Below are 26,849 nucleotides of genomic sequence, written 5' to 3' on the forward strand. Positions count from 1 at the left end.
GAGTGTGTGTTCTGTCATAAAGAACTGTCAGCTCCCAGTATTGCTAATCCGTCAAAAAAGAAGTTAGGCGTTTGTTTTTTTCTCGAAAATTATTTCGCTAAATTTTCTCCTATTCGTGTTAATTATTATCTTATTTGATTATACAAATATCGTGGTTAGCTGTTAAACTGATACCGGAATGGATAGTTTCAACGCGGCAACAAATGGTACGTGTGGATTGTGTTGTTTTTCAATCCTGAGTTGATATCTTCGTTTTCATTACCCCACCCACCTTTGCGAGAAGCTCTCTGGGATGAACTAAAAATAAATGTATAAATAAATGTGCAGCAAATAATCGGCTTCTGGCATCTAAGCGACAACAGCTGGAAATAAAAAATATCATTTGTTTTGTTAACTCGGTGCAAAGTGGCGATAATGGAGTGAAATTCGTTGGACAATTTGACAAAGTTGGTGTTCTGCTACGATAATCCACGGATTGTCCCCTTTTAACCTTCCAGCATCCGCGAAATCTTTGCGATGGGGATGAAGATTTTTCCCATGGTCAATCAGTGGAGCCATACGATACATGTAAGTCTACAAGCAATCAATGGAATACGGTGAAGAACGAAATGGGAACATTTGGTGGCAATGCTAATTATTGCGTGTTAAAGGGCTGCTGTCATGTGTAAAGAAAACCCATTGATTAGGCATATGTATATATTATTTGAAAACTTCAATCAATAGCATACTTATGAGAAAAGTAAACAAATGTATACCTTACTTTTTGATGTACAGTTAGGAATCTTTGTAGGGATTTGGTCTTACCCTAATACAAGGTGCTTAGAAGTCTCTATTTTAATGCATGGTCACTAAAGTCTATTCTTCTTGTAATCCCTGTAGTGTCCAGCCTTCCTACACAGCCGATCTTCTATCTAAATCAGATCACATTTTTCTTCGATTTTCCAACGAGTTTGAATAAGAGACTGAAGCACTAGTTCAACATAATCAAAACACATTTATTCTCCCCAAAATACATCAACAGACTGATTACTTTGTTCCTTTCGAAAACCTATGCCTACTATAATTTGAATAGATTTCATTTTTCAGTACTTGCTTAACAGTTCGTTAGTTCTTGAACATATTTTAACTATGTTCTGCTTCTAGCCCTTCACAACCCCCGAAACCCCAACAACAATTCTTCAATGAGTTCCTTCGCCGATCTTCAGTTATTTTTTCGTGTGAATTCATCTACGGTTCATTTCAAGAATTGCATCGAAATTCTTCCATCAATTATTGTACAGGGCGTCTACTACCTGAAAAAAAACATGGAATTCTCAGGGAATTTCGGCCATATTCAGGGAAATTATATTGAGGCAGTGATTTACGATAGCACATAACTTTTCTTTTTTCAATTTCAAAACTTTCGGTTGCGCTACTATCAATTTATAACTTGAGCTGCTCAGTTCTTGAACTGTTTATGATTTTTATTTATTTAGCATAAAATATGTTCAGACTATAAAGCAGTACCGTAAGGACGCCATTCACAGCTCATTTAACAGCATTTCAAAACATTAAATGTCAAAAATCGGTTTTTCGATATCTTTCGCAACTTTTTGCGCTAGACGCAAGACAAAACATTTGTTTTTATAGGAAAGAAGTTGAAATGTGAACAACGTATAATGGCACCAAATAACATGTATGTCAATGATACATGTGTAGGGCGCCATTCACCGCTCATCCTAAGTATGAGGCTCTATATCCACAACTAGTTGAAATTAATTTACTTTCATTAGCTGGTTGTTATCTTTGTACTTTAGTACAACAACATATTAAAGCGTGGCATCTAAGAAGCATTTTTCGATCTGCCATAATAAAATCATTGTTCAACTCGTGTTTATCACCTTAAACAGCCTAAAATTATTTTTTATAAATAGTATATACAATTAAATCATATGAATTTCATTCTGATACAATCCATTCTGGTATACTAATACATGTTGATGACTTTTATTGCGAAAATTTGTTCAGATTTTTTTAAAATAATTCAATGAGCGGTGAATGGAGCATGAGCGGTGAATGGCGTCCTTACGGTACTTAAGATTTCCAAGCTAGTAAAAGCATGTTATATTCTCAATTCAGTAAATATTTTATCAGACAAGTTTTTTTTTTCGATTTCTCAAAACTTGATTGAGGTTCGTGAATATTTCTAGATTGGAAATCGTTTCATGACATTATGGACCACTGCACTAGTTCACTAAGGCGGCATCCATAAATTACGTAACGCTCTCTAGTAGGAGGGGGGAGTTGCGCAAGCGTTACGGCTCATACACAAATTTGAAATTGAAATTTTTCATACAAAAAGCATAAGGGTTTATTCATAAATGTTATAACGCTAAAAATGTCCATTTTCGACACCCACCCACCCCCTCGTAACGCATTTTGTATGAACATTTTCCAAATTTTGTATGAGCTGTAACATTTCAAGGACACACACCCACCCCCTTCAGCGTTATGAAATTTGTGAATGGGCCCTAACGCCCTCCCCCCATCGGTTTGAATGCTTAAAAATTTCTAATTTTAGCGTCTCCGTATGGACCTATGCACGGGTTCATTATTTGACGTTTTAGCGGTGCCGTGTTATTTATGTGACCATGGAAAACAGTGAATTCGGCACCGCTCAAAAGTCAAATTAGAGAACTCGTGCATCGATCCATTATGTATGAACCAATGCACGAGTTCACGATTCTGACGTTTGAGCGGTGCCGAATTCACTCGTTTCTATGGTAACCTAAATAACACGGAACGGCTCAAACGTCTACAAGTGAACTCATGCATTGGACCATTATCCAGCTTTGGCAGCTTTTGATAGGATGCAGATTTGTATGTCTGTATATGTCCTCAGCTTATTATTGTTTGGGATGATTTTGATAAGTCCAATCTGTGTCAAAGTTCAAGGAAATTGTCTGTACTTATATTCAATGTTTTTATTTTCACGATAAATCTGACTTTTTGCCACACGTTTTTGCCAACATGAGTGATTACAAGTGTAATATTCCATGAAAAGAGGTCTACATACTGGGTATACAATGTTACCGACGATATCGGCAACAATAGAGGCCTTCTTAATTTGAGTTTTCAATAAATAATTGTATTAGTATTCCCTTAGCTTATTAGTTAAAATAACTTATCATATGATATTAAATAACTAAAACTTATCCTATTGTTAGTGTTTCACATAAAAAGATTGTTAGTAATTAAAGAAATAAATAAAAGAAAGCAATGTTAAGTTAGGTTGAGAACCACTGCTATAGGCTAAAATTGAATTCAAAACCCAGTTAGAGAAATCATTGTACTCCCCTCGGTTTGAAATGTTTCAAAAACACAACAACACTAAATCCTGTAGGATTGTAAAGAGGAAGGGAGTGGAGCAACGGGAGGAATGGGATGGAGAGGGGAACTTGTAAAAGGAAAGTAGAGATCGATTGACGGGAGCTCGTTGACTTAAGTCTGGGATCGGAAGCAAACAACAAGTTAAGCGAAGGTTCCTCTCAGAGGAAGTGAGTTGCTAAATCGGACAGTTAAGTTCGTGGTGTGGAAGACTCTTTCTTGTGTAATTGCCGAGCCCACGGACTCCAACGCAACGGTGCTTCCATATATCACCAGGACCCCCCCCCCCTTCAGTGGCCATACGATAACGGCCTGCGAAAGAAGGGCTGCAAACCCGCTTCGGATCGTGATAGTTTTTCCCAGTGTATCCTAGTGTGTACGATACACATCCCCATAGTGACCGCCGCAAACAAGCCGCGGGGCGGCGCGAAGATGACCGACGAAACGACAAATTCGGCCGTCAGTGCGAAACCCAGTACACTCTTCGCCGGCGAGCGATGCCGACGCCACTCTTTCCGACGTCTCTCCAACGATGTCTAGCACGTGTTGCAGCAGGTACGTCATCATCTCCTCCCTTCCTCCACCACCAAACACCACGACGCTATGGGCTCCAACGAACAAAGAAATTGTAATTAACCCTTAAACACCCCACAATAGATTTATTAGATCAAATTTGATTGGTTTCCTTCTTAACTATTGTTTGTGCGAGATTATCCCTCTGATTACTTTGGCCTTCCCTTTGTTCGTCCGATTGTTGGCAGGTAAGTGTAGGGTTTCTCAGTCCTCCCGGGTCTAAAGCCGACCCTGAGGTGACTTCATAGGAGAGCTGGCCGAGGCGTATGGACGTCCATGGGTAGTTACAATTGGCGCCCAACGAAAGTTATTATAGGTTAGAATATTTCAATCAATGGAATGAAATATTCTTCCTACCTCGGGGAGACTCGAGACAACCCTACATTTGTCTCGATTTCAGTTTTGTTCACGAACGGCTTGCATGACCTTGCCGATTAGCGACTGTTAGAATCATGAGCAGACAAAAGGTTATTGCGTTGCTTATTGGGAGTCACCACACTGTATCATGCTATTCGGTGAACGTTTTTTGTGAGAGTTAGGCGCATGTATTTTGGTATTGAGTGCTTGTATTAAAATCTCACCCACAGATTCGCATCGCTCTATTGTCATTTTGTTTTCCAGGTTCAGGTGACTGTATATAACAATAGGCGTTAGAGAAATGCTACCACAACTTGAGAGGATAATGGACTATCCATCAGAACCCTTCGTATGCGTTGAGAATACTATGACGATCCAAGTATTCGACCAGGAGAGAGGAATAGGCGACGAAATTGTGTTGAGATATGAGTGTAGCCATCGGGAGATAGGCGCTGCCGATGCGACCTACCCAAGTTCGATTTACCCAACCAGCCATGCGAATTGCATACACTCTCAATAGCCCTTTAGAACCCACTACCACTCGATGAGAAGTGAGAGTCAGTTTCATTAAAATTTCGTCCCCGTAGTTCTGAACAGTTGCTAATTTTCGTATCTTACGTTCAAGAGCCAGCGGGTTAGTCAAATGAGAACTCCTAGGATTCAATTTGTGACCAAACAAGCACCCTGTTCCTGTAACAGTGGTCCAGCTAAGTGAAGTAGATTCCCCATCTCATCATAAAATTTTACCAAGCCCACACCAACAACCTAATAAACCCGATATCAGAGACGTAACGAAACCCACCCCAAACTTGCGATGTGTGCGGTTCACAATAAGAAATTTGCACCGGCACTAATTCGAAGTAAATTCTATAATATTTCTTAGTATTCACTAACAGCTTTTCCCAATTTATTTTCGTTGTTACTGTAAAACAGTCACAAAATAGATAAAAGTCTCTCACATTTCACTTTAGTCGGTACAGCGATGTTTAATCGTTGTTTTAAAAATCGTTTGGAATTCGAGGTAGTCGATGGAATAAGGGTTTCCGCGAGCCTCCAGGCCCCAACAGGCATCCAGATTTCCCTGAAAGTGGAATTCACAAATAAGGAAATCACACAAAAATTAGAATAATAAATTTAAATATACAATGGAAGTTATAATAATCAATACAGCTTTGTTTTGAATATGCTGCGATTCAGTCGAATCAGCTGATACGGAGTGACAGACACAGCTTCGCTCAAACGTATAGCGTTTTCCATCAGCCCCCACAATTTTTGTGGAATGACGACTCACATCTCTCAATGAAAGAGGTTGCGAGTGCGTTTAGTAGACCCCGAATAATGCCCGGGTACCTTGAATTGAACCGAATAAGTTTCTTATGAGCTCGAATTACAAACTATGTGTTGGACATTTAGAAGCAGTAAGATGTGATTTCAAGGCAGATGGGCCTAGAAATTAGAAGGCAACCATGCTGACGTGCAACTATTTAGTCACTGGTTCTGTATAGCAATTCCACGCTGACGTTAAAACTTTTGGTCACTGGAACTTAGGTTAGATAAACCATGCTGACGTGCGTGTAGTCACTGGTTCTATAGGTTTACATGCCATGCTGACGTTAACTAATTAGTCACTGGATATAGAATTAAATATGTTAAGATTTATTCCCCGGGTTTTAAACTAGAATAGGTTGATGTTAGTGAGCTTAGAATAAAAATGGAATGACGGACGCGTCTAAAGTTTTTTTTTATTAATACAGATACAAGTGTAAATATTTGATGGTTTTTTTTTCAAACTTTGGGCTTGAGGTGATAGTATAATCAATCGATAACAAAGGTTTTGCGTTTCCATACTCTGTAACCAACACAAATGAATAGCAATGAAATAAGTGATGATGGTTTATAACAGTATAATTACCGACATTCACCAACAAGGAACACGGGGTTCCATGGATAAGGTCCAGTCACTCAATTGTCATGTGCTTTGAAAGTCGTTATGAATTAAAATAGATTTCCAACGAAAAATTGTCATAACAATTTTTCTCCTCTGGCAAGGGGAGAATTGTTACCGACGATATCGGCAACAATAGAGGCCTTCTTAATTTGAGTTTTCAATAAATAATTGTATTAGTATTCCCTTAGCTTATTAGTTAAAATAACTTATCATATGATATTAAATAACTAAAACTTATCCTATTGTTAGTGTTTCACATAAAAAGATTGTTAGTAATTAAAGAAATAAATAAAAGAAAGCAATGTTAAGTTAGGTTGAGAACCACTGCTATAGGCTAAAATTGAATTCAAAACCCAGTTAGAGAAATCATTGTACTCCCCTCGGTTTGAAATGTTTCAAAAACACAACAACACTAAATCCTGTAGGATTGTAAAGAGGAAGGGAGTGGAGCAACGGGAGGAATGGGATGGAGAGGGGAACTTGTAAAAGGAAAGTAGAGATCGATTGACGGGAGCTCGTTGACTTAAGTCTGGGATCGGAAGCAAACAACAAGTTAAGCGAAGGTTCCTCTCAGAGGAAGTGAGTTGCTAAATCGGACAGTTAAGTTCGTGGTGTGGAAGACTCTTTCTTGTGTAATTGCCGAGCCCACGGACTCCAACGCAACGGTGCTTCCATATATCACCAGGACCCCCCCCCCTTCAGTGGCCATACGATAACGGCCTGCGAAAGAAGGGCTGCAAACCCGCTTCGGATCGTGATAGTTTTTCCCAGTGTATCCTAGTGTGTACGATACACATCCCCATAGTGACCGCCGCAAACAAGCCGCGGGGCGGCGCGAAGATGACCGACGAAACGACAAATTCGGCCGTCAGTGCGAAACCCAGTACACTCTTCGCCGGCGAGCGATGCCGACGCCACTCTTTCCGACGTCTCTCCAACGATGTCTAGCACGTGTTGCAGCAGGTACGTCATCATCTCCTCCCTTCCTCCACCACCAAACACCACGACGCTATGGGCTCCAACGAACAAAGAAATTGTAATTAACCCTTAAACACCCCACAATAGATTTATTAGATCAAATTTGATTGGTTTCCTTAACTATTGTTTGTGAGAGATTATCCCTCTGATTACTTTGGCCTTCCCTTTGTTCGTCCGATTGTTGGCAGGTAAGTGTAGGGTTTCTCAGTCCTCCCGGGTCTAAAGCCGACCCTGAGGTGACTTCATAGGAGAGCTGGCCGAGGCGTATGGACGTCGACACCCCAGGATGTGTGGACGTCCATGGGTAGTTACAACAAACAAGAATGACCTTTACACTCCCAATCTAAGACTAGACTACTTTACATAATTTGACCAATACCAGCCTACTACATATCTCCTTTTCTCTAAATTGGTTTGATTGTACTTTGTTGTGTGAACCTAAAAGCATTAACCAATATTTTTGCACAATAACCATCAACCAATCACAAATCACATTCTCCTAAGTTTTTTACATTGTATCGAAATAAAAGTACCGTAATTTCGGGTGAAATTAATCATTAATCACGGTTTTTTTTGTCTGTTTTCTATAACGTTGACAATGCCAAACAACCAAATGCAAGAAAACAAGTACAAAGGTGAGCCTCATTGGCTCATGTACAGAAGTTTTCTAAGAAATGTCATTTCAGTGCTAAGAAATATCTATAAAATAAAAAAAAATCGGGATCTCATTTCGGGGTGAAATTGATCACTTGTTAATGCAATTGTTCGCGCACAGAGCGAACGTTTGAGAATATTTTAACAGTCATCACCCTATCGCTGTACACCCTATTATTGTAACACGCACTACCCACCCGAATGGCATTGATTATGTATTGGCTGGCGGCTGATGAGCGTCGTGCGGCGGCTAACCACACCAGCAGAGAGACTGCACCAGCATCACGCGGACTGCACGTGGAGAGAGACGTGTAACGAACATGTAGGAACATGTTTAGTTCGTTGCATCGACCAATGGAGACGAGGCTTATGCTGATTGGTGGGTGGTAAATTAGGCAATAGTATATAAGGGAATGAGTTGGATTGTAGAGGATCAGTTTTCTTTTAACCATTGAAGAATAAACATCGGAATCGGTAAAAGTAAAAGTGAAAGTTTCTTTTTCTTGGACACCGAAAGAAAATCAGTCTTTTTCAAGACTATTGAGTTGTTGGAATTTATTCCTCGAGTCGAGCTATTGTCAGCTGCTGTTCCCACTGGCACTTTCTTCAGACGAAGGAGTTGCCCATCCGTCAAGTGTCCGTGATCGGACATTTTTGGTCCATTCGAGCCGGATCCCCGAGCGATCCGCATCTGCGTGTCGTCAATCTGACGATTGAGACACCCGCACCGATACAGTCCGCTTACCTCTGTCGCCAATCTGATGATTGCGACAAAATTGTTGCTGTGACGATAGCCGACGGAGTCATTGGAGAAAATATTCCTTGGTTGTCCAAGAGTGTTTTTTGGTGAATCGATAAATACTTCGCAAGTAAGTCGCGCGCGAGTGTGTGACAGTGCTAGTCCGATATTTCAAACCGCAAGTTAACCGCGCGCGAGTGTTTTCGGCGTGATCGCCAAGTGAAAATTGTCTTGAACGTGTTCGAACACGTTCCGTTGCGTGGTGCGAGGAAGCGCATCACAGTACCTATCGAACTGCGAGCAAGTGAACGGGGCGTGATCGCCAAACCAAGTGGATATTTTCTCGAACGTGTCCGAACACGTTTCGCTTTGAGCTGGAGTATTTGTCCGTTATCCATTTAATCCGCAAGTAAGCCGCGCGCGAGTGATTCCGGCGTGATCGCCAAACATCTGTGTGAAAATTTGAACCAGTTGTCCGAAAAGTTTTAACCCGCAAGTAAATCGCGCGCGTGTGGTACAGTGTATGTCCGATACTTTCAACCCGTATCAGTTCGCGCGCGAGTGCATCGAAATGCCATTGGATCGCACACCGTCGAAAAGTGAAAAGCAAGGCACAATGCAGGACATTTCGACTCTGGTGTTTCATCGTAGACAGGCGAAGGCGCAGGTTACGAAGATTCGTAAGGCGTTGGATGGAATGGCTGGAGCTGGATCCGATCCTCCGAATATGGCTATGCTGGCTGTGTACTCCAAGAAACTGGATCGATTCTACGAGGAGTATCGCCAGTATCATGAGCAAATTATCGGTCTAATTTCCGACGAACGGATGGACGAGCAGATCGAAGCGTACGATTTGTTCGAAACGCAACACACTGAAACGTGTGTGTTGCTTGAGACAATTGTGCAGTCAATCACTGGGACTCCAAATGACGCACAAGGAAATACACAGCAAGCACAGGACCCTCCACGTATAATTGTGCAGCAGCAGCCGTTGAAGGCACCGATCCCTTCCTTCGACGGGAAGCCAGAGAACTGGCCACGCTTCAAGGCCATGTTCCTAGATGTCATGCGAACATCAGCCGATTCGGACGCCATTAAGCTCTATCATTTGGACAGAGCTCTGGTCGGCACTGCTGCCGGGATAATTGATTCGCGCACGCTAAGCCAGAACAATTATGCCCATGCGTGGAAAATCTTGGAGGACCGATACGAGGACAAGCGTGTCATAGTGGACATCCACATCAATGGCCTGCTGGAACTGCCGAAGATGCATCGGGAGAACGCGAAGGACTTGAGAGCGCTCATCGACAATGTCACTCAGCACGTTGTTGGATTGAGTCTACTCGACGAAGAGTTGACCGGATTCTCCGAACGCTTCGTGGTAAATCTTCTGGCAGCGGCACTGGACAAGAACACGAGGCTTCAATGGAAAGCTTCTATACCCTACAAGCAACTGCCAAATTACAAGGATACCATCGATTTTCTGCGCAACCGTTCTGCTGTGCTGGAGCGCTGGGAAGCATCGTTGACCAAACCGTTTGCCACAGCAAAGGCATCGTCGTCCGTCGGTAAGCCCAGCTGTCATCCGAACAACGTATTCAATGCTTGTGCAGTAACAATTTTGGATCGGACTTGTAAGCTGTGTGAATCGGGAACTCATCCGGGCAACAAGTGCCAAATATTTCGAGGAATGACCGTCGCTCAGCGCCTAGCCAAGGTAAGAAGCATAAGAGCATGTTTTAACTGCCTTAGGGTGGGAAATAAAAGTAGTGCGTGTTCTTCACCTTACACCTGTGCTAAATGTCAAGCACAACACCACATTCTTCTTCACTCCGACAAAAGGATTCGTCAGTCGGCTTCTCAGTCTGAAACATCATCTGCTTCTGTTATAAACTGTTCCGTAAATACGTTGAGGGTTCAAAAACCTGAGTTGCGTAAAGCAAGGCCTTCTCGTCTGAACGAACTTGTAGATAATCGACTATCGGAGCTCCTTAAGAATCTTGACATTGCAAATTCCGATTACGGCAATCCACAACGTTTGAAATCGTCCTTCGGAATCGTCAAAGATTCAAAGGAGTTACATAATTCAGTTGTGCGTTATCCTTCCAACAGCTTGGTTCAGATACCTTCGTATTGTTTCAAGAAGGTTTCTGGAAAGCCTAGTTCTCCGTCTTTGTATAACCCATTTATCTTTTCGCCCGGGGAGAATGTTCGCACACAGAGCGAACGTTTGAGAATATTTTAACAGTCATCACCCTATCGCTGTACACCCTATTATTGTAACACGCACTACCCACCCGAATGGCATTGATTATGTATTGGCTGGCGGCTGATGAGCGTCGTGCGGCGGCTAACCACACCAGCAGAGAGACTGCACCAGCATCACGCGGACTGCACGTGGAGAGAGACGTGTAACGAACATGTAGGAACATGTTTAGTTCGTTGCATCGACCAATGGAGACGAGGCTTATGCTGATTGGTGGGTGGTAAATTAGGCAATAGTATATAAGGGAATGAGTTGGATTGTAGAGGATCAGTTTTCTTTTAACCATTGAAGAATAAACATCGGAATCGGTAAAAGTAAAAGTGAAAGTTTCTTTTTCTTGGACACCGAAAGAAAATCAGTCTTTTTCAAGACTATTGAGTTGTTGGAATTTATTCCCCGAGTCGAGCTATCGTCAGCTGCTGTTCCCACTGGCACTTTCTTCAGACGAAGGAGTTGCCCATCCGTCAAGTGTCCGTGATCGGACAGCAATTATCAATAGTTTTCAAAATAACTCTACATAATAAATTTGAGCTGCCTGAATCCGAATATGCTTGCTAAATTCTTAACAATACAATGATTATAGAAAAAATGAATAGTGAAATTTCAAAAATTATGCGGAAAATGCCTAAATGTATGCAATTTCCTGATATCTAACAAAAGATCAATTGTTACAACCAAACGAGCGAATTGGTATGAATTTTGGCAATGAAATCTGGTTTGGGAAATATCTTAAGCATCCTCACTCTCAGGTTTATACCATGTTGAAATCCTTGTTTAGAACTAGAAGTTTATGAATGTTTGTCAATATCAGGTCCGTCACACTCGGGCTCAGATTGAGTACCACTTCTAGTACTGCATATGGTCCCTCGGTAGTGCAAAAGGTACCCAAGTTTAACAGATCGCAGTAAACTTATCACGGCATTCTAGATTACCTTATGAGCCATAAAATTTTGGGCAACTGCAAGGGACATGTAGGTCTTTAATTTGTCTTTGTCAATACTGCACCGTACATGATTTTAAAATTTTCCATTATTTTCATAGAAATAAACATTCTTTAACGCAAAAAACTTCACAACACACAATTCGGCAATAGTTACGACAAACAACGTTCATTTACTGCAGGTTACATTCATATGTGTACTCCATTAGGAAAAAAATAAAATCGTGTGACACGGTGATCAATTTCACCCAAATTTACGGTATATAAAGTATAATGTTATTTGCATAGTGGTCGATATCTTCCGGCTTCTATTAAGTTTGTGGAAGTTTCAAGTGATCGATGGGTTAACATGCGCTACCAACAAATTCTTATATTGAATCTAATCTTCTTGTAGGAACATTAAAAAGTTATCTGCCTTTCACAATAGCACCCTTTTCTTACACCTTACCTTTTCTTCCACCTTGAAGTGTAATGATTCGCGGTCCATGTTCTTTTGATCTCTAGATATAAATGGAATCATTTATTAGAAATTGTGTATGACCAAAATAGGTTATTACTATTGACTGTATACTTATCTTTGTCGTATTTCACTTTCTCCTTTTTTAATACAAAATTAGTGACATTCTCTTAGCTTGAAAACATTTAATTACCGGTCGAATTTCTTCTTTCAGTCGAATATTCGCTCTCTATTTTCTTTTTTTATTGTTTCATGTCGTTAGGTCCAATAAACTATATCCAAGTATCCAATTATGGTCACATTCAACTTCAGAAACTATGAAAAAAATATCTATGAAAAGTTGAATGCAAACCACTAGATGAAAAGGATCCTTGGGCATCAAACTTTGAATATGTTTTACTTTCATCTCCTGGTAGACTGGACTGCCAGATGGGCTTTCCTATATTTGGTCATTCATATTGCAGACTGAAACATTATGTTTCCTTTGCGTATCCCTTTACCATAGATTAACTGAAGACATGATAGACTGGACTGCCAGAAGGACTGAGACGGATCTCCTACATCTGGTCTTATCTATTGGAACATTTCTGCTTCCTTTGCATATCTCTGTATCACCTTTTTGAGATGGACTGAAGCTCATCCTGCTTCATTCATCTTGTAGTCGACCAGGTATTATACCAAATGAACTGAGTCGTACTCCTTCATTTTGAACTTCAACGAACTGGAGCTTTCCAATTCGTTAATAAGAATTAACTAGGATCCGTAATCCCCTTCATTTCTTTTACATTTCTACTCCAAATAGACTAGGATAACTCTATCCCCTATATTTGAATACAGAAACGGACTAGAACATTTGAAATACGTTTCTTATTAGGAATTAGACTGAAATTCTTTGAAACTTATGTTCTTTATAAAAAGCTCGTATTACGACTATTTATTTTTTTTCATATTCAGATGAACTGCTTTTTTTAATCCTGTAAGTGATTCTCATCAGAACTATACTTGTTATATACTGAGATTATATCTCACTCACTATATCGTAATATCCAGTTAAAGTTGAATCTTCAGTTCGATTGTTGCGAACAAATTAATTCATATTTTTATACTCAACAGCTTGTTATTATTGTAGTAGATATGATTCTAGGCCGACTTCTTCTTTCTGGCGTAACGTCCCAAGTGGGACAAAGCCTGCTTCTCAGATTGTTCTTATGAGCACTTCCACAGCTATTAACTGAGAGCTTTCTTTGCCGATTGACCATTTTTGCATGTGTATATCGTGTGGCAGGTACGAAGATACTCTATGCCCTGGGAATCGAGAAAATTTCCATTACGAAAAGATCCTCGACCAGCGGGATTCGAACCCACGACCATCAGCATGGTCATGCTGAATAGCTGCGCGTTTACCGCTACGGCTATCTGGGCCCCAATCAGATAGACTATATTTTATATTTTTCATGATACTTAAACATAATGATCAGAGTTTATTCCTTATTCTCTTTTCATCATCCTTAATGGTTTAAGTTAAATTATCATTTATGTTCAATATTTGCTCACCATTGCCATACAGTTCATCAGACACGAACGCCACTCAGATATGTGGTAAAGTGTCTCTAATAATAATAATACAGTTCATGCTTAACCCGACACAACGTATTTAAAATTTGAAAACGTGCCTATACATATGCGCATAGATATTTTTCCTAGTCACTCGTTTTGTTCTTACGAGGAGCAATTTTTTTTATTTAATGTTGAATTTGTTGATGGGTAATAGTTTCAATTGCAATGAAAAATAGTAGTGCCAATTTTCTCAGGAATAAAAAAAAAATTAACTGGAAACAGTTTTCCACAGAATTTTCCACCGTTCAGAAAATTCGTAAAGAAAAGCCGGAAAAACTATGTTCCAATTAGTGGAAAACTTTCAAAAATATATTTTTGAGAAGGTAATTTCATAAGCTTTAATCGCTGAAATTTTTGAAATGTACTTTGTTTTTTCGTTTTTGAGTTATGGCCAATTTTGTGGAAAATGACCATATAAGCCTTTTCTTCGAAATTTATTTCAATCGAAGCATCGGAAAAACAAAGATTTTTTATCAAAGCAATTGCAAATTGTCTAAAACATCTGAAAAAAAGATATGGGATTGGTTTTAATGAAGTATAAGTCGGAATGGATGATATTTCCAGGGTGACCAGCGCACCGGGAAATCGGGAAAACCGGGAAAAAGCCGGGAATTCCAAATTACCGGGAGAAAACCGGGAATTCCCATCAACGCTGGGAAAATGTTGCATACTAGTACTTATGAAACTGGCTAATAGTGTTTTTCATGATGTTTCAAAAAGCATTTCATGTTACAAAATACAATGTTAGGGTGTTATCAATTACATTTGTCTAAGCAAGCTTGCAATTCACGAAGCTCCAACTTTGCAAGACTAACTTTCTATGAATCTTAGCTAGAAGTCCATCCACTCAATACTTAGGTTTTATTACCTAAATTATGTTTTTGGCATCCTTAGGATAAAATTATTTCAATCATTTTTAAGAATCAACTTATAGGAAAGTTTACCTAACTTTTCAAAAACATTATCTCTATGAATTTGACATATAAATATAAATATAACAACGTTTCTTTTGGAATTTAAAAATATATCTTTTCGAAAAAATATACGGAATATTTAAACATATGATCGTTGCAAAAGAGTTGATATTCGCTTCTTGTTTGATAATGCTAAAAATATTATAAAACTAATCCATTCCAGAATTATAAATATCTGTGTTATTTTGTCAGAAATAATTGCTCAGAGAAAAACTTCTATGTTTTTGGGGGTATATCATATATTTAATTAGTTTCGAATGCTTTACGAATTTCCATGCCGATGAACGACATTTTCGACATTTTTTAAAGTATACCAAGACTGTGTGGCACTAAACATTTTCATAAAAATAATAAATTCCACGGCTCAGTATGCTGTTCGGCAACAGAAGCAGCTAAGAAATTTTCTACTGCGAAATGAAAAAAAAAAATTTCATCTCAACTGCGTACTGCAATTAAAAAAATTGATATTGTTGGTCATTTCTGAAAATAAATTTTAAAGTCGCTGCAACAAATCTGATTTCCGTTTTATTTTTCGGATGTACCGTAATAGTAATGCTCTGGTGTATGGCCAAAATAACTCGTACTTGAAGTCGTTTGAAATGGTAAAAAAGTCGTAATAAACATATTTTTTTGCTTTTAATGTAACCAGGAATATTTCTGAAATTCCGGGAAAAAACCGGGAGAAAACCGGGAATTTGAAATTGACTTTTCACTGGCCACCCTGTATTTCTCATGAAAAATTACACCGCTAAGAAAAACTGAAAAAAACTGTTTCTGCCTCAATTTTTCATTACACTGAAAAGGGATTCTTTCTTATCTATGGAACAAATAAGATTATTATTATTTATTTTATTTATTTATTCAATTATTCAGTATATAACTTACATTTTCATCTTAATGCTATCTATTTTTTCAACCGGGAAGATTGTCTTTGGTTGCTAACACCAGAAGCTTTTCGTTTCTGGTTAATCATAATCATGCACTTCATGCAGATTTTCATCTTTTCCGTAATCCACCGAACTCCATTCGAATGAAACTTGGTCACGAGACCATGGCTAATCGAGCGTAAATTTGTCCTTACTGATTTGTGGCCGTCCAGTCCGAAGGGGTTACAGCATAGCGAATAGTATTCGTAGTATTGAACTTTGTCCATTTCAACAGCTTCGGTAATAACGAGTAATATACAGTTGACAACACTTGCACTTTCTCACTGCTCTTTGTTAGTTTTTTGGTAAACTTATGATTCTCAAGCCATTTCAACGCTTTGAACCAGAATTGGTGAATACCTAATTGCCATATTGTCTACCCATTGATTTAACTGTCAATTTTGTAGTTACCTAACAGGTAGCTGGAAAAAATGCCTACATTATGATTGAAGAAATCTTTGTTTCTATGCTGTTTCGTTCTTAAGTAGTTTTGTTTATAAACTTATAAATTTGAAAATAAGCTTTATAAACTTATAAATGTATAAATTTGTAAACAGCTCATCTTGGCAATATTTGATCATGTTTTAGGAACGAAAAATGAGCGTATTTAAAAAAATGTTTAGGATTGAATCTCATTGATCGCTCTTTTCAAATATACTTTGTTTGTAAGCTGGAAAAGCTAATCGGGTTATCATTATTTATTTTCCTTAACGGTGAAAAATGTCCTGGAAAACTTATTCCATTTCAAAAAATCTCAAAGTTTTGAGAAAATTTGATTCCGATTTGACAAGAAAAATGTTTCTGTGACGCTTTTATCTTCAGTTATGATTTTCGAACGAAAAGACTTGTACGAGAAATCTGGGCATTTTTCACAAAACTATGACCAAACGCAGGAATTAAAAAGTAGTACATCTTAAAAATTTCAGTGATTAAAGCTTATGAAATTACCTTCTCAAAAATATATTTTTGAAAGTTTTCCACTAATTGGAACATAGTTTTTCCGGCTTTTCTTTACGAATTTTCTCAACGGTGGAAAATTTTGTGGAAAACTGTTTCCAGTTAATATTTTTTTTATTCCTGAGAAAATTTGCTGTCATTTTCATAGAAAAAACTTTGTTTCTACGATGCTTCGTTCTTGAGTTATGATTTTTCAAAGTAAGTAGTGTCAGAGGAAAACAAAAAAAAAATCCAACTGAGTTTTCCGCGAAAATAAGCGACCCTGAATTTTTCTCATTTTTTTATTCATATATTAATGAGCCCTGCCTGTGGAAAAAGTTTCATGAAAATCTGAGACCCTTCGGCCCAAACCCGTACGGAAATAAAAAAAATCCCCAAATAATACAATAATGATGGTAGTAGTTTTCTACACATTAATGAATTTGAAGTTTAAATCTAAACCTGTTGATTTTACATAATAATTCAAGTGAAGTGCTAATGTTATTACTGTTTCTTCATTACTTTACTTTTGAATTCCAGTTCAACATAAAGAATCCGTGTGTAATTGAGCTAATAATGAATACTCAAAAATATTTAGAGAGAGAACCGAAAAGAAAGCTAATAAACCGAATTCAGTGCTGTTTCAATTAATTCCAAGCAGCTAACCAGTTTAAGAGTTTATAATAATAATTTAATAATTTTCGTTAAAAATCTTGACTACAACAAAACAAAATAGTAACTAAACATAATTCGAAATATTCGAAAGATATATTTTCCAGCTGCACTATAAATGTCTCTAGCGAACAATCCTTATTATTTCTATAAGATTAAACGCCTTGTAAGGTTCAACAAAATGTAAAATACAAAATTAGAAACAAATATAAATTAAAAGCCTGTATTTTTTATCATTTCAATAAAGAAAATATACTTCTGTTTCATACACTATGATTTACTGATCTTAGTGTCTTTGCATTTCTTCAACATTCATTAGAAATAGTAATTTCCTTGAATCTATTATCGGATTATTTGTTATATTTCATGAAATTATTCTTTATGTAACCTGATTTAATTTCAAATGGAAAAAAAGGTGGCTGGCCTTCCCGGTCAACCAGTCAGTGATTTCCGATAGCGATCTATATCGATTCGTTTTGAATCGATGGCCATCGCCAACGCTGGACAAAGATCTTTAGAGAAATCGAAAGACTGGTTGATCGGGTACTAGCTACGTTGATGTCACACGACTTTGAGGGCTGTCGAGACCTCCGCTGCATCGGTAATTTCATTCAGATTTGTACACTGGAGAGCCGCTTCTGCATTCAGCTATGTCACATCAACCTCTTCGCCAAGTACTTCTTGTGCTAGTTGCTTCTACGTGCTTCGCATCGCCTTCAGAACCTCGGCGTATTTCGCCTCCTCATTTTTGATAACGAGGGCCTTGCTCAAATTCTTATGTTTCGTTGCTTTCGGTTTAGGATTCTCCTTGGTCGCCGTTTCCGGTTTTCTCTCCTTTCTTTCTTCTTTTCAACTCGTATCCACGTGTTACTATTGCTTTGCGCCCGTGGTTCCTGCGAAAGCACTGCCTGTTAATCTTTCGCTGTTGAGAAGTCTTCTTTATCGCGTAGCTTGGCTCGTGCCAGCTTTTCCGCTCTGCACAGAAAAAATACTTAATTTTCAATACAGTGTAAACTACAGACTACTTTAAAAATAAATCAAATTCAAGTATTGTTACTGCATCATGTAAACATAAATGATTATATGCCTTCTACCTTGTCAAGCGGTACCTTGGCTTTCTCGTAGTCCTGCTTGACTACTCCTTAGTCGTGTGCTGCTAGCAATGTGCTCGAAGCACTCCTACGCGTAGTTCTACGCCTTGTCCGTTTGTGTCGCCACCAGTATGTCATAATAAGGATCTTACTGGCCTCTTCGCCAAAGGACGAAGTCTGCGTGTCATCTGTAGTCGATTGCAAAAAAGTTTGGATATTTTTTCTTCATACTTGCAAAAATGGAAGATTTCTCCTAATTCTTCCAAAACTCAACTAATAATATTCCCACATAAACCAAACGCTCTTTATTTGAAACCTTCATGTAGACATGTTGTCACGTTGAGAGGGGTTCCAATAAACTGGTCAGATGAAGTTAAGTATCTAGGGCTCATGCTAGATAAGAATTTAACTTTCAAAAAACACATTGAGGGCATTCAAGCCAAGTGTAATAAATATGTAAAATATCCCTATCCCCTTATTAATAGAAAATCAAAACATTGTCTTAAGAACAAGCTTTTGATATTCAAACAAATTTTCAGGCCAGCCATGTTGTATGCTGTACCAATATGGACTAGGTGTTGTAATACCAGGAAGAAAGCCCTGCAGAGAATTCAAAATAAAATTTTGAAAATGATTCTGAAGCTTCCTCCCTGGGATAGTACCAATAAAATATATGGAGTATCTAATATTGAAACATTGGAACAAGTGTCAAATAAAATAATTAATAATTTCAGGCAAAAATCGTTACAATCTTCCAGAGGCGCGGCCACATTCAAAACCATGGGTAGGACAAACGTTGGTAAGAATTTTATGTCCATGGAAGCCGAGACAAACTTTTCAAATTTATGGAATCCTAGACAGCAAATTGATAGTGAATGTTTTTATGATGGTCATTGACACAAGACTGAGAAATCTCCAGGATCATTGGTTTGATCAAGGCCAACACCTCCCGCGGATTCTTTTTATGCGGCCGGCAAAGAGTTTAAAGACTCTGGCCCGTTGAATATTCTATCAATTTCTAAATAAAACATTTCAAGTCTACAATCTAGAATTAGTTTCAAGCTAATATTTCAGTTTTTAATGTTGTACATTATATATTTAATTCCGCGAAGTTTACTGAATGAATAACTCAAAACTTCTTGATTCTTAGCACACTTTTTGGAGTTCAATAAACCATTCGTATTGTCATACACATATCAATCATGAGATGAAGGTAAATATTTCAATAATAACATTGAATATATTAGAAATACAACTACAATTTATCTCCTACGACTTTGTTCAATATTTTATAGACAAATCTGAATTTCTCATTGATGGCTAAGCTGATGAAACACAAATTTCTGAATCATAATACCATATTTTTTGTTATGAAAATTCGCACAATCCTGTGGTGGATTTTTGGGAGAACCCTGGCCAAAATTTCCACAAAATTTGGATTTTTATTCAAAAATAATGGGCAGTATTCTCATAGAATACTTAACATGATTTTCATGGAGGCTACAGAATCGTATGATAACTACTAAATCCGCAACATGTTTCTTAATAGCTTACTCAAGGATCACAGAACAGGATTCATGTGCAAGATTTCGACTGAATCCTCGGCATAATTCTTACAGAACGCTATTGGGCAAGATCCAGAGCATGATTCTGAAATTTTGACAAAACTGCTAAATACTACCAGGTTAGATAAAGTAAGTTTGTTTTTGAGAATTTTATACCGAGCTTACCCAGAGAGCTTTAATAAAACCAGTTATCATTCTTACAGAATCCAGAGCAAGACTTTCAAATGCCTTTTGATGTATCCATAAGTTCAATATTATAACTAGATACCAGCAATTTTTTTTACAGAACGCTCAGCATGATGCTTGGAATCATTTATGTATTCTTCAATTTTTCCAAACGACTCTTTTCCCGATTTTCTAACTAGTGGGTAAAACATAAAACAAATGGCCTGCCACGCAATTTTAGTTCGGAGCTTTGGCTCGCGGTTGGGCAGGCCTAAGTTGGATCAACTTTGTTAGTGATTTATAATTTGATCAATATTAATATCCTTTTTCGGACCAGTTTACTTAGACAGATTTAATAAAATCTAGAACAAACTGCGAAACTTAACAGCCAGAAATATTGTTCTATAATAATTTTCTTATTACAACATAAAATGCTGTGATTCTATTAATTGTTTTCTTTGAATTCTTCGCAGAATTGTGCAATAAAGATTCCCGATATAGCTTAACAGAGCTTTCTGGAAAAATCTAATAATATCTGGATTGTCGTGAATCGCAAGTCTGTCCCATATGTAAAAAGTAGGAATTGAGAAAATGTAGTGAGAAGTTAATGGGGCCAGATAGCCGTAGCGGTAAACGCGCAGCTATTCAGCATGACCATGCTGAGGTTCGTGGGTTCGAATCCCACTGGTCGAGGATTTTTCGTAAAGGAAATTTTCTCGATTCCCAGGGCATAGAGTATCATCGTACCTGCCACACGACATACACATGCAAAAATGGTCAATCGGCAAAGAAAGCTCTCAGTTAATAACTGTGGAAGTGCTCATAAGAACACTAATCTGAGAAGCAGGCTTTGTCCCAGTTGGGACGTAACGCCAGAAAGAAGAAGAAGAAGTGAGAAGTTTTTGCGCGTTTTCGCCTAGTTCAACAGAAAAAGTCGTGCTGTATCATTAGTGCAACTAAAAGATCGTTAAAAGATATGTTGAAACTGATATCAATTCAATTTGACTTGCAATTCATAGCAGAGGTGCAAATTGAATATCACCGAAGTTAGAAACTTCCGCGCTAATCGTAAAATTACTCGAGAAACTGAAGACCCTTTGTACACGGTACAACTTACAGAAACTCCTTGAAATATTTCGCTAGAACTTCTTAAACAATTCTGCAACGATTTATAATGTTAACGACCGATTTAAGAAATTTTCTTATTTTTATGAGTCATGGGAAACATGATCTAATCATTTTCTGGGAATTAATCAAGGAACATAAATGTTTACAACAATTCAGCCAAAAACTTCTACAGAGTGTGCTTTGGAAGTTCTGTAAGAATGGCTCAATATATCGTCGACAGATTCTTCCAGGAAAGCCTTCAGAAATCAAGAGCATCAGCGGCAATCGTCAACAGCACTACGCTTGTGCTGTGTATAACAAACGAGCTTTGTTTATGATGCGTATATTCAGTACACGATGCTACCAGTCTTGGGTTAACCCAACGATTCTTTAGGAATCTCTTGATAATTCTCCATGCATATTTCAGATAATTGTCAAGACATACTTCCAGGAATGTTCATGGCAATTAATCCAAGAACATCTACATCTGGCTGTAGAAATATGTAGGAATAATGTAAAAGGATTGTCCTACCCATGATTCAGCACGAAGTGAATCATGGGTAGGACAATCCTTTGACTGTCCTACCCAGGTATTTTTGTGCGTAGGACATGTCCTTCTATTGCCACGATTAATGCGTTATATATTAAGGTTAAGTCAGGTTAAGTAAATTGTGTTCTTTTTCTCTTATAAGCAGGTGAAATCAACTCACCTGTGAAAAATCTGAGCTGCTAAGGCAAATGAAATGTAATATGTTGTTAACAAAATGTTAATAAAACTCTAAATTTGTTTACCAAATTAGGATTATAGTGTTGTCTAACATAGAACACCTAGATATAAGAAATTAATGTAATGTTTGGAATTATACTAAAAAAGAAATAAAAAAAAAGGATCTTACTGGCATCAATTCTGAAGTGCCGGTCGGCATTCCCTTTAGTTTGAAAAGGCTCCCTGTAGCGTTGCATCGCGGTTCTGAACACGTTTAGATCTGCGATGATTACCGCTTTGAAGACCAATTTTGAGATACCATCGGGCCCCGGTGCTCGAGTTAAAGAATTAATTCGTGAATTCTATCAGCTCTTCATTTATAACCCTCGCCACCTCTGTATCTGCATACTAAGCCGCCGAAAACTATGGGCTCATGGGAGGATGCAGAAATCGACTGCAACCAATCGAGCGACTTACCCACCCCAGATCTTAGTCATTACTAGCCTATGGACGTATAACTGCGCATTAGGTAGACGTAATGGGTGGTCTATGTGCTGAAAAGCGTTCTACTAAAAAGCCGTTATGAATTACCATGTTATCTGTGATACTTATTTTTATTTTTTGTTGTTTCCCAACAGACACTGAAGCGAACATAGGGCATACAAGTATGGACCAGATAAATCAGGGATTCACAATGAACAGTACGAATCCATCACGAGTTTCTCCTCCAAAATCTACGATAGACTCTACTCCGCTTCAGCCAGCAATGGACAAGAACAAGGAGTGTAAGTATATTCTCCTTTTCACCCTTTCTGTTCACCAAATAAATATTCATTTATCAATATTTCTCCTTTTTTCAGCCCTGAAAGTAAAACTGTTGGTTCGAAGATCTTTGAATCAGTTAGTGGAGCAAGGAATAATGCCATGTAGGATTAAGAAAAAACGATAGCTTTGCGAATAGAATAAAATAAGTTTATATTTTCCAGCCCCGAAGACATCTCCCGCCATTTATGAGCAACAGCGACAACTTGAACGCGCCAAAACTGGAGACATGCTCAAGGCCAAGATCAAGCAAAGGCCTGACAGGATGGAACTGGAACGAAGGCATATTTTAGAGCATCAGGAAGGCAACATCGATCCCAGCCTTGCAGAGAAAAAGCGAATGTTGGAGAAAGCTCTCTTAGTGGATCATCTCAATTCCAAGATATCACATCGGCCTGGTCCACTCGAACTCATCGAGAAAAATATTTTACACGCAGAAGAACCCATAGAAAGGATAGTCAAGGAAGGCTTAGTCAACTACACCTCTACCGATGAAGCAGTTTCACCAGCACAAACCCTACGAAGTCCGGAAAGTATGATATGCATTGAAGACGATTCATTGAGCTCGGAAGGTGAAACACAAAATTTGCAACGTGTCACACCAATCAATGTTCTGTTACTCACGCAACCACAAAGTACAACAGTTTCTGCCGATCCACTTATTGGTACATTCTCGGTTGGTGTCGGAACACCAAAGGTCTTGGAAACTGCAAGTTCTAAAGACAGCACCATCTTTGCGCGACCTGAAACCTGTGTCAAAAAGGAAGGTACTGAACCGATTACCTTCAATATAGTTGAATGCAATAAAAAATCCTATCCCAGCAGTAGTGTGGCATCGGCAAAAAGTGACTTAAAAGAGAAAAGCAAAAAGAAGAACAAAAATAAGGTAATATCCAAGACCAGGTCAATCAAGTTTCATGAATACAAAGGTCCTCCTAATGCTCAAAAACACAGTTCTTCGGCGCATAACAGCGGTGAAACCAATTATCAGCTGATAATGAAACAACAGTATCTACTAGAGTACTTGGAAGAAATTTGCAAGCATCCTCCAGCAACTTCGGGCAGCTCAAGTATGTCCTTTTCAGTAACATCGAGGGAAAAAGATGCTAGTATTGCGGCACAGGGAGGCGATGCTCAGAAACTGCCACCGGATCCAGCGACAGGAACTTTGAATAAGCTTAAAGTTTTCCAGCTGAAGAGGTATTGCAAGAAATATAATCTTCCGGTATCGGGTTCAAAATCAAGCCTTATCGAAAGATTGAAACCTTTCTTGCACTTGATGGAACAGACATCTGATTTTGAAGGCAAGACTGAGACAGATATATCGACGAATAGCAATGCTTCCACTGATTCGAAACCAGCGGAAGCTATCGATGAGCAAGTGCTTAAGGAACAGCAAAAACGAATTGCTGAACTGCAGATGCTTTTGAAGAAAAGTCAAGACGAGCTGGAACACATGAAGATGATACAATTACGTACGCCTCAAGATTTTAACACCCAACCAGGAAGCTCGGGCAATCTTGAGCAAAAAATAGAACCCGAGACGTCGAAGGTTTACAAAAGCGAGGAGATTAACATTACTTCCTTGCATACCGATAAAATGTTATCTGATATGGACATAAAAATTACCGTTAGAATTGACGCAGATTCGCCAGACCCCACTATTAAGCCTAAACTAGAACCGACAACTATTCTAAGTGTCATGGATACTCCTAGTAGTATACTGAACACCAATAGTCCAAAACAGTGGAAAACGGATGCTCTGCTCGATTCGGTTGTAAACGAGGAAAGCATGATACAATGCAATTCAGTTCCTCACAGGACAGTTAGTTTCCCTTCAAACGCTGATACCCTCGATAAATTGCTAGGGCAGGTCCAACCTGGTATCCCCAATTTGAACGATAATAAAGAGCAAGGCTTCAAAATGCCTTTGGGCCCAAACACACAAAACGATATGTTGGGCAATGAAGACGTGGATGCGAAATCGATAACCGATGAAGCTATGCATACTCCTTTAGTGCTTACTGACTACAACGATGTAGACTTGCTTGACTTCCATATGCAGATCGACGATACCAGTGATACCTATACAATACCCAAGTCGATGGACAGTACTTTCCCCAGCATGGACACGAAGGACCCAGACGACAGTAGCGCGAATATTAATAAGATGAACTATGAATCGGAGATGATTACAGGAAGCAACAACTCAATATACGACCGGGATGATGATAAATCCAATGCTTTCAATGATTTTGACGGTCTACACTTTGTCAACAGCGGGTCCTACAATGAGCTCTTCAAACTACATCATGCTGGTATGAATGTAGCACAAAGCCCAGCAGTAAATCCGAATATGCCCGACTCCTATCTAAAACTCAACCATACAAATGATATTAACGATAATTTCACAGCTATCCCTGCCAACTCTGCTCTGAATTGCTCTTTTGCTCAGAAGCATTTAGATCTTTCATCGAGCTCGAATGCATCTAGCGTTAAGCGGTGCTGGATGCCAAATAATGCTTTCTACGATGTCAACAAGCTTAAGATGATTGCCTTAGAAAACCAGCAGCATTGTGTGCAATCCAATCCCAACCACAGTGAAATTATGAACATAGCTGAAATGAAACATAGTGATGATAGGTTTAGTTTTGAAGGTCAAAGTAAGGACACATTGTTAAATAGTACATGCAATAGTAGCACACACACGGGGCACATCAGCCCGATGGATTTTGATAGTCTGTTGTCGAATATAAATTCACCTTTATCTTCGCAAAATTGTGATCGTGGCGTACTTGATGAGAATCAGGACAAAACATTGTATGATTTGCAACAAAATAACTTACTTGACTACTTCACTGATGATTACGGTATGCATAATGCAATTCTTTAACATGTGAAATAGATAACACTAGATATTAGCGAAAAACATTAAACAATTTGTTTTATTTTACGTTGAAGAAGTTCCGGCAGTGAAAAAATCTCGCGGTACCACACCAATATGTGCATAATTTCAGAAATCAGTTCAACAAAAAAGTTACCGTAAAATGGGGTGTTAAGTACACAAGTGACTTTAAAGGGATTTTAAGCGATTGAACTTCTCTATGGAGTTCGACAAGTCACAGAAACGTCGAAAGTCGATATATCAATCATCCGAAATGCTTGATTTGTTCTTAGGATTGTGAGGTGCATAATGTGATGCATAATGATCATAGCCTATTAATATAAAGTATTGTTGATTCTAGATTTTGAACACGTTTCAAAACGTTTTTGTTCGAGTTTTATGGGCTTACAAAACTATGAAACAATATTGAGAAAAATGTGAGTAACTTAACACCGCCCATAACGGCTCACCATAGTAAAGTTCCCCCAGTAGCAGGAGATCTTGAACTTCATTAGGGGAATCAAGGTTTCCTTCCAAATCGCAAAGAAAAGACAAAACTGAGCGTTTGTTCAAAGTCGTCTTGAAAGGACTCTCAAGTTACTATAAGTCACCCGAAGAGATCAAAAATGAAACACATTATTTACTTGAATTTTCCCCTGTTCAAGTAATCATTATGAAAAAGAGAACCCAATCTGGCATCTTTCTCAAGAATATTATTTAGTTCACTTCAACAAAAAAGATCTAGGTTAATAATATTAAAGCTTTAGAAAAAAGCAAAACTTTGGTTCGATGTCCGTGCGACATGGGATCATTTCCAGAAACCTGGAGGATCTTTCGAAGAAACGATTTGAAAATCGGATGATAGCCATACGGTCAGATCCGAGATTTTTAATGGCCGGTGGAAAAAGCAATGTTTAAACTTATATAGGACATTTAATTGATTAAATTATTTAAATTGTGTGCTTTTCTGTCATGTGTTGACCTGCAATTTATAGAGCCAACAAAAATCCAGAATGTGGGGCTGTGAATGACACACTCAGGCATAGATACACCGCGTGTCGAACCGCGTCCCTGTTTTTCCACTATATTCGTCTAGTTCCGGGCGC

The 26,849-nt window shown here is 38.5% G+C and overlaps 1 protein-coding gene and 1 long non-coding RNA gene across 4 annotated transcripts; one reads left to right on the plus strand and one right to left on the minus strand.

Moving 5' to 3' along the window:
* The first annotated feature begins 19 nt into the window (after positions 1–19).
* Positions 20–25,795, plus strand: LOC5568999 (MKL/myocardin-like protein 2). Of its 3 annotated transcripts, XM_021855290.1 has the most exons (5): positions 20–206; positions 498–567; positions 22,676–22,822; positions 22,898–22,963; positions 23,024–25,795. In XM_021855290.1, the coding sequence occupies exons 1-5, from the start codon at positions 204–206 to the stop codon at positions 25,750–25,752; spliced, it is 3,015 nt and encodes a 1,004-aa protein (XP_021710982.1). In that variant the 5' UTR covers positions 20–203; the 3' UTR covers positions 25,753–25,795. The 3 variants fall into 3 exon arrangements, with proteins under 3 accessions (XP_021710982.1, XP_021710983.1, XP_021710985.1); XM_021855291.1 differs by lacking the exon at positions 498–567; XM_021855293.1 differs by lacking the exon at positions 20–206 and having other exon boundaries at positions 222–567.
* LOC110679701 lies at positions 5,182–7,821 on the minus strand. The gene is made up of 2 exons (XR_002502715.1): positions 5,441–7,821; positions 5,182–5,377 (listed from the first exon to the last, which is right to left on the minus strand). It is a non-coding gene; the product is annotated as an uncharacterized LOC110679701 (long non-coding RNA).
* Positions 25,796–26,849: the final 1,054 nt, after the last annotated feature.

Source organism: Aedes aegypti, chromosome 3, assembly GCF_002204515.2.
Source record: "Aedes aegypti strain LVP_AGWG chromosome 3, AaegL5.0 Primary Assembly, whole genome shotgun sequence".
NCBI lineage: Eukaryota > Metazoa > Arthropoda > Insecta > Diptera > Culicidae > Aedes > Aedes aegypti.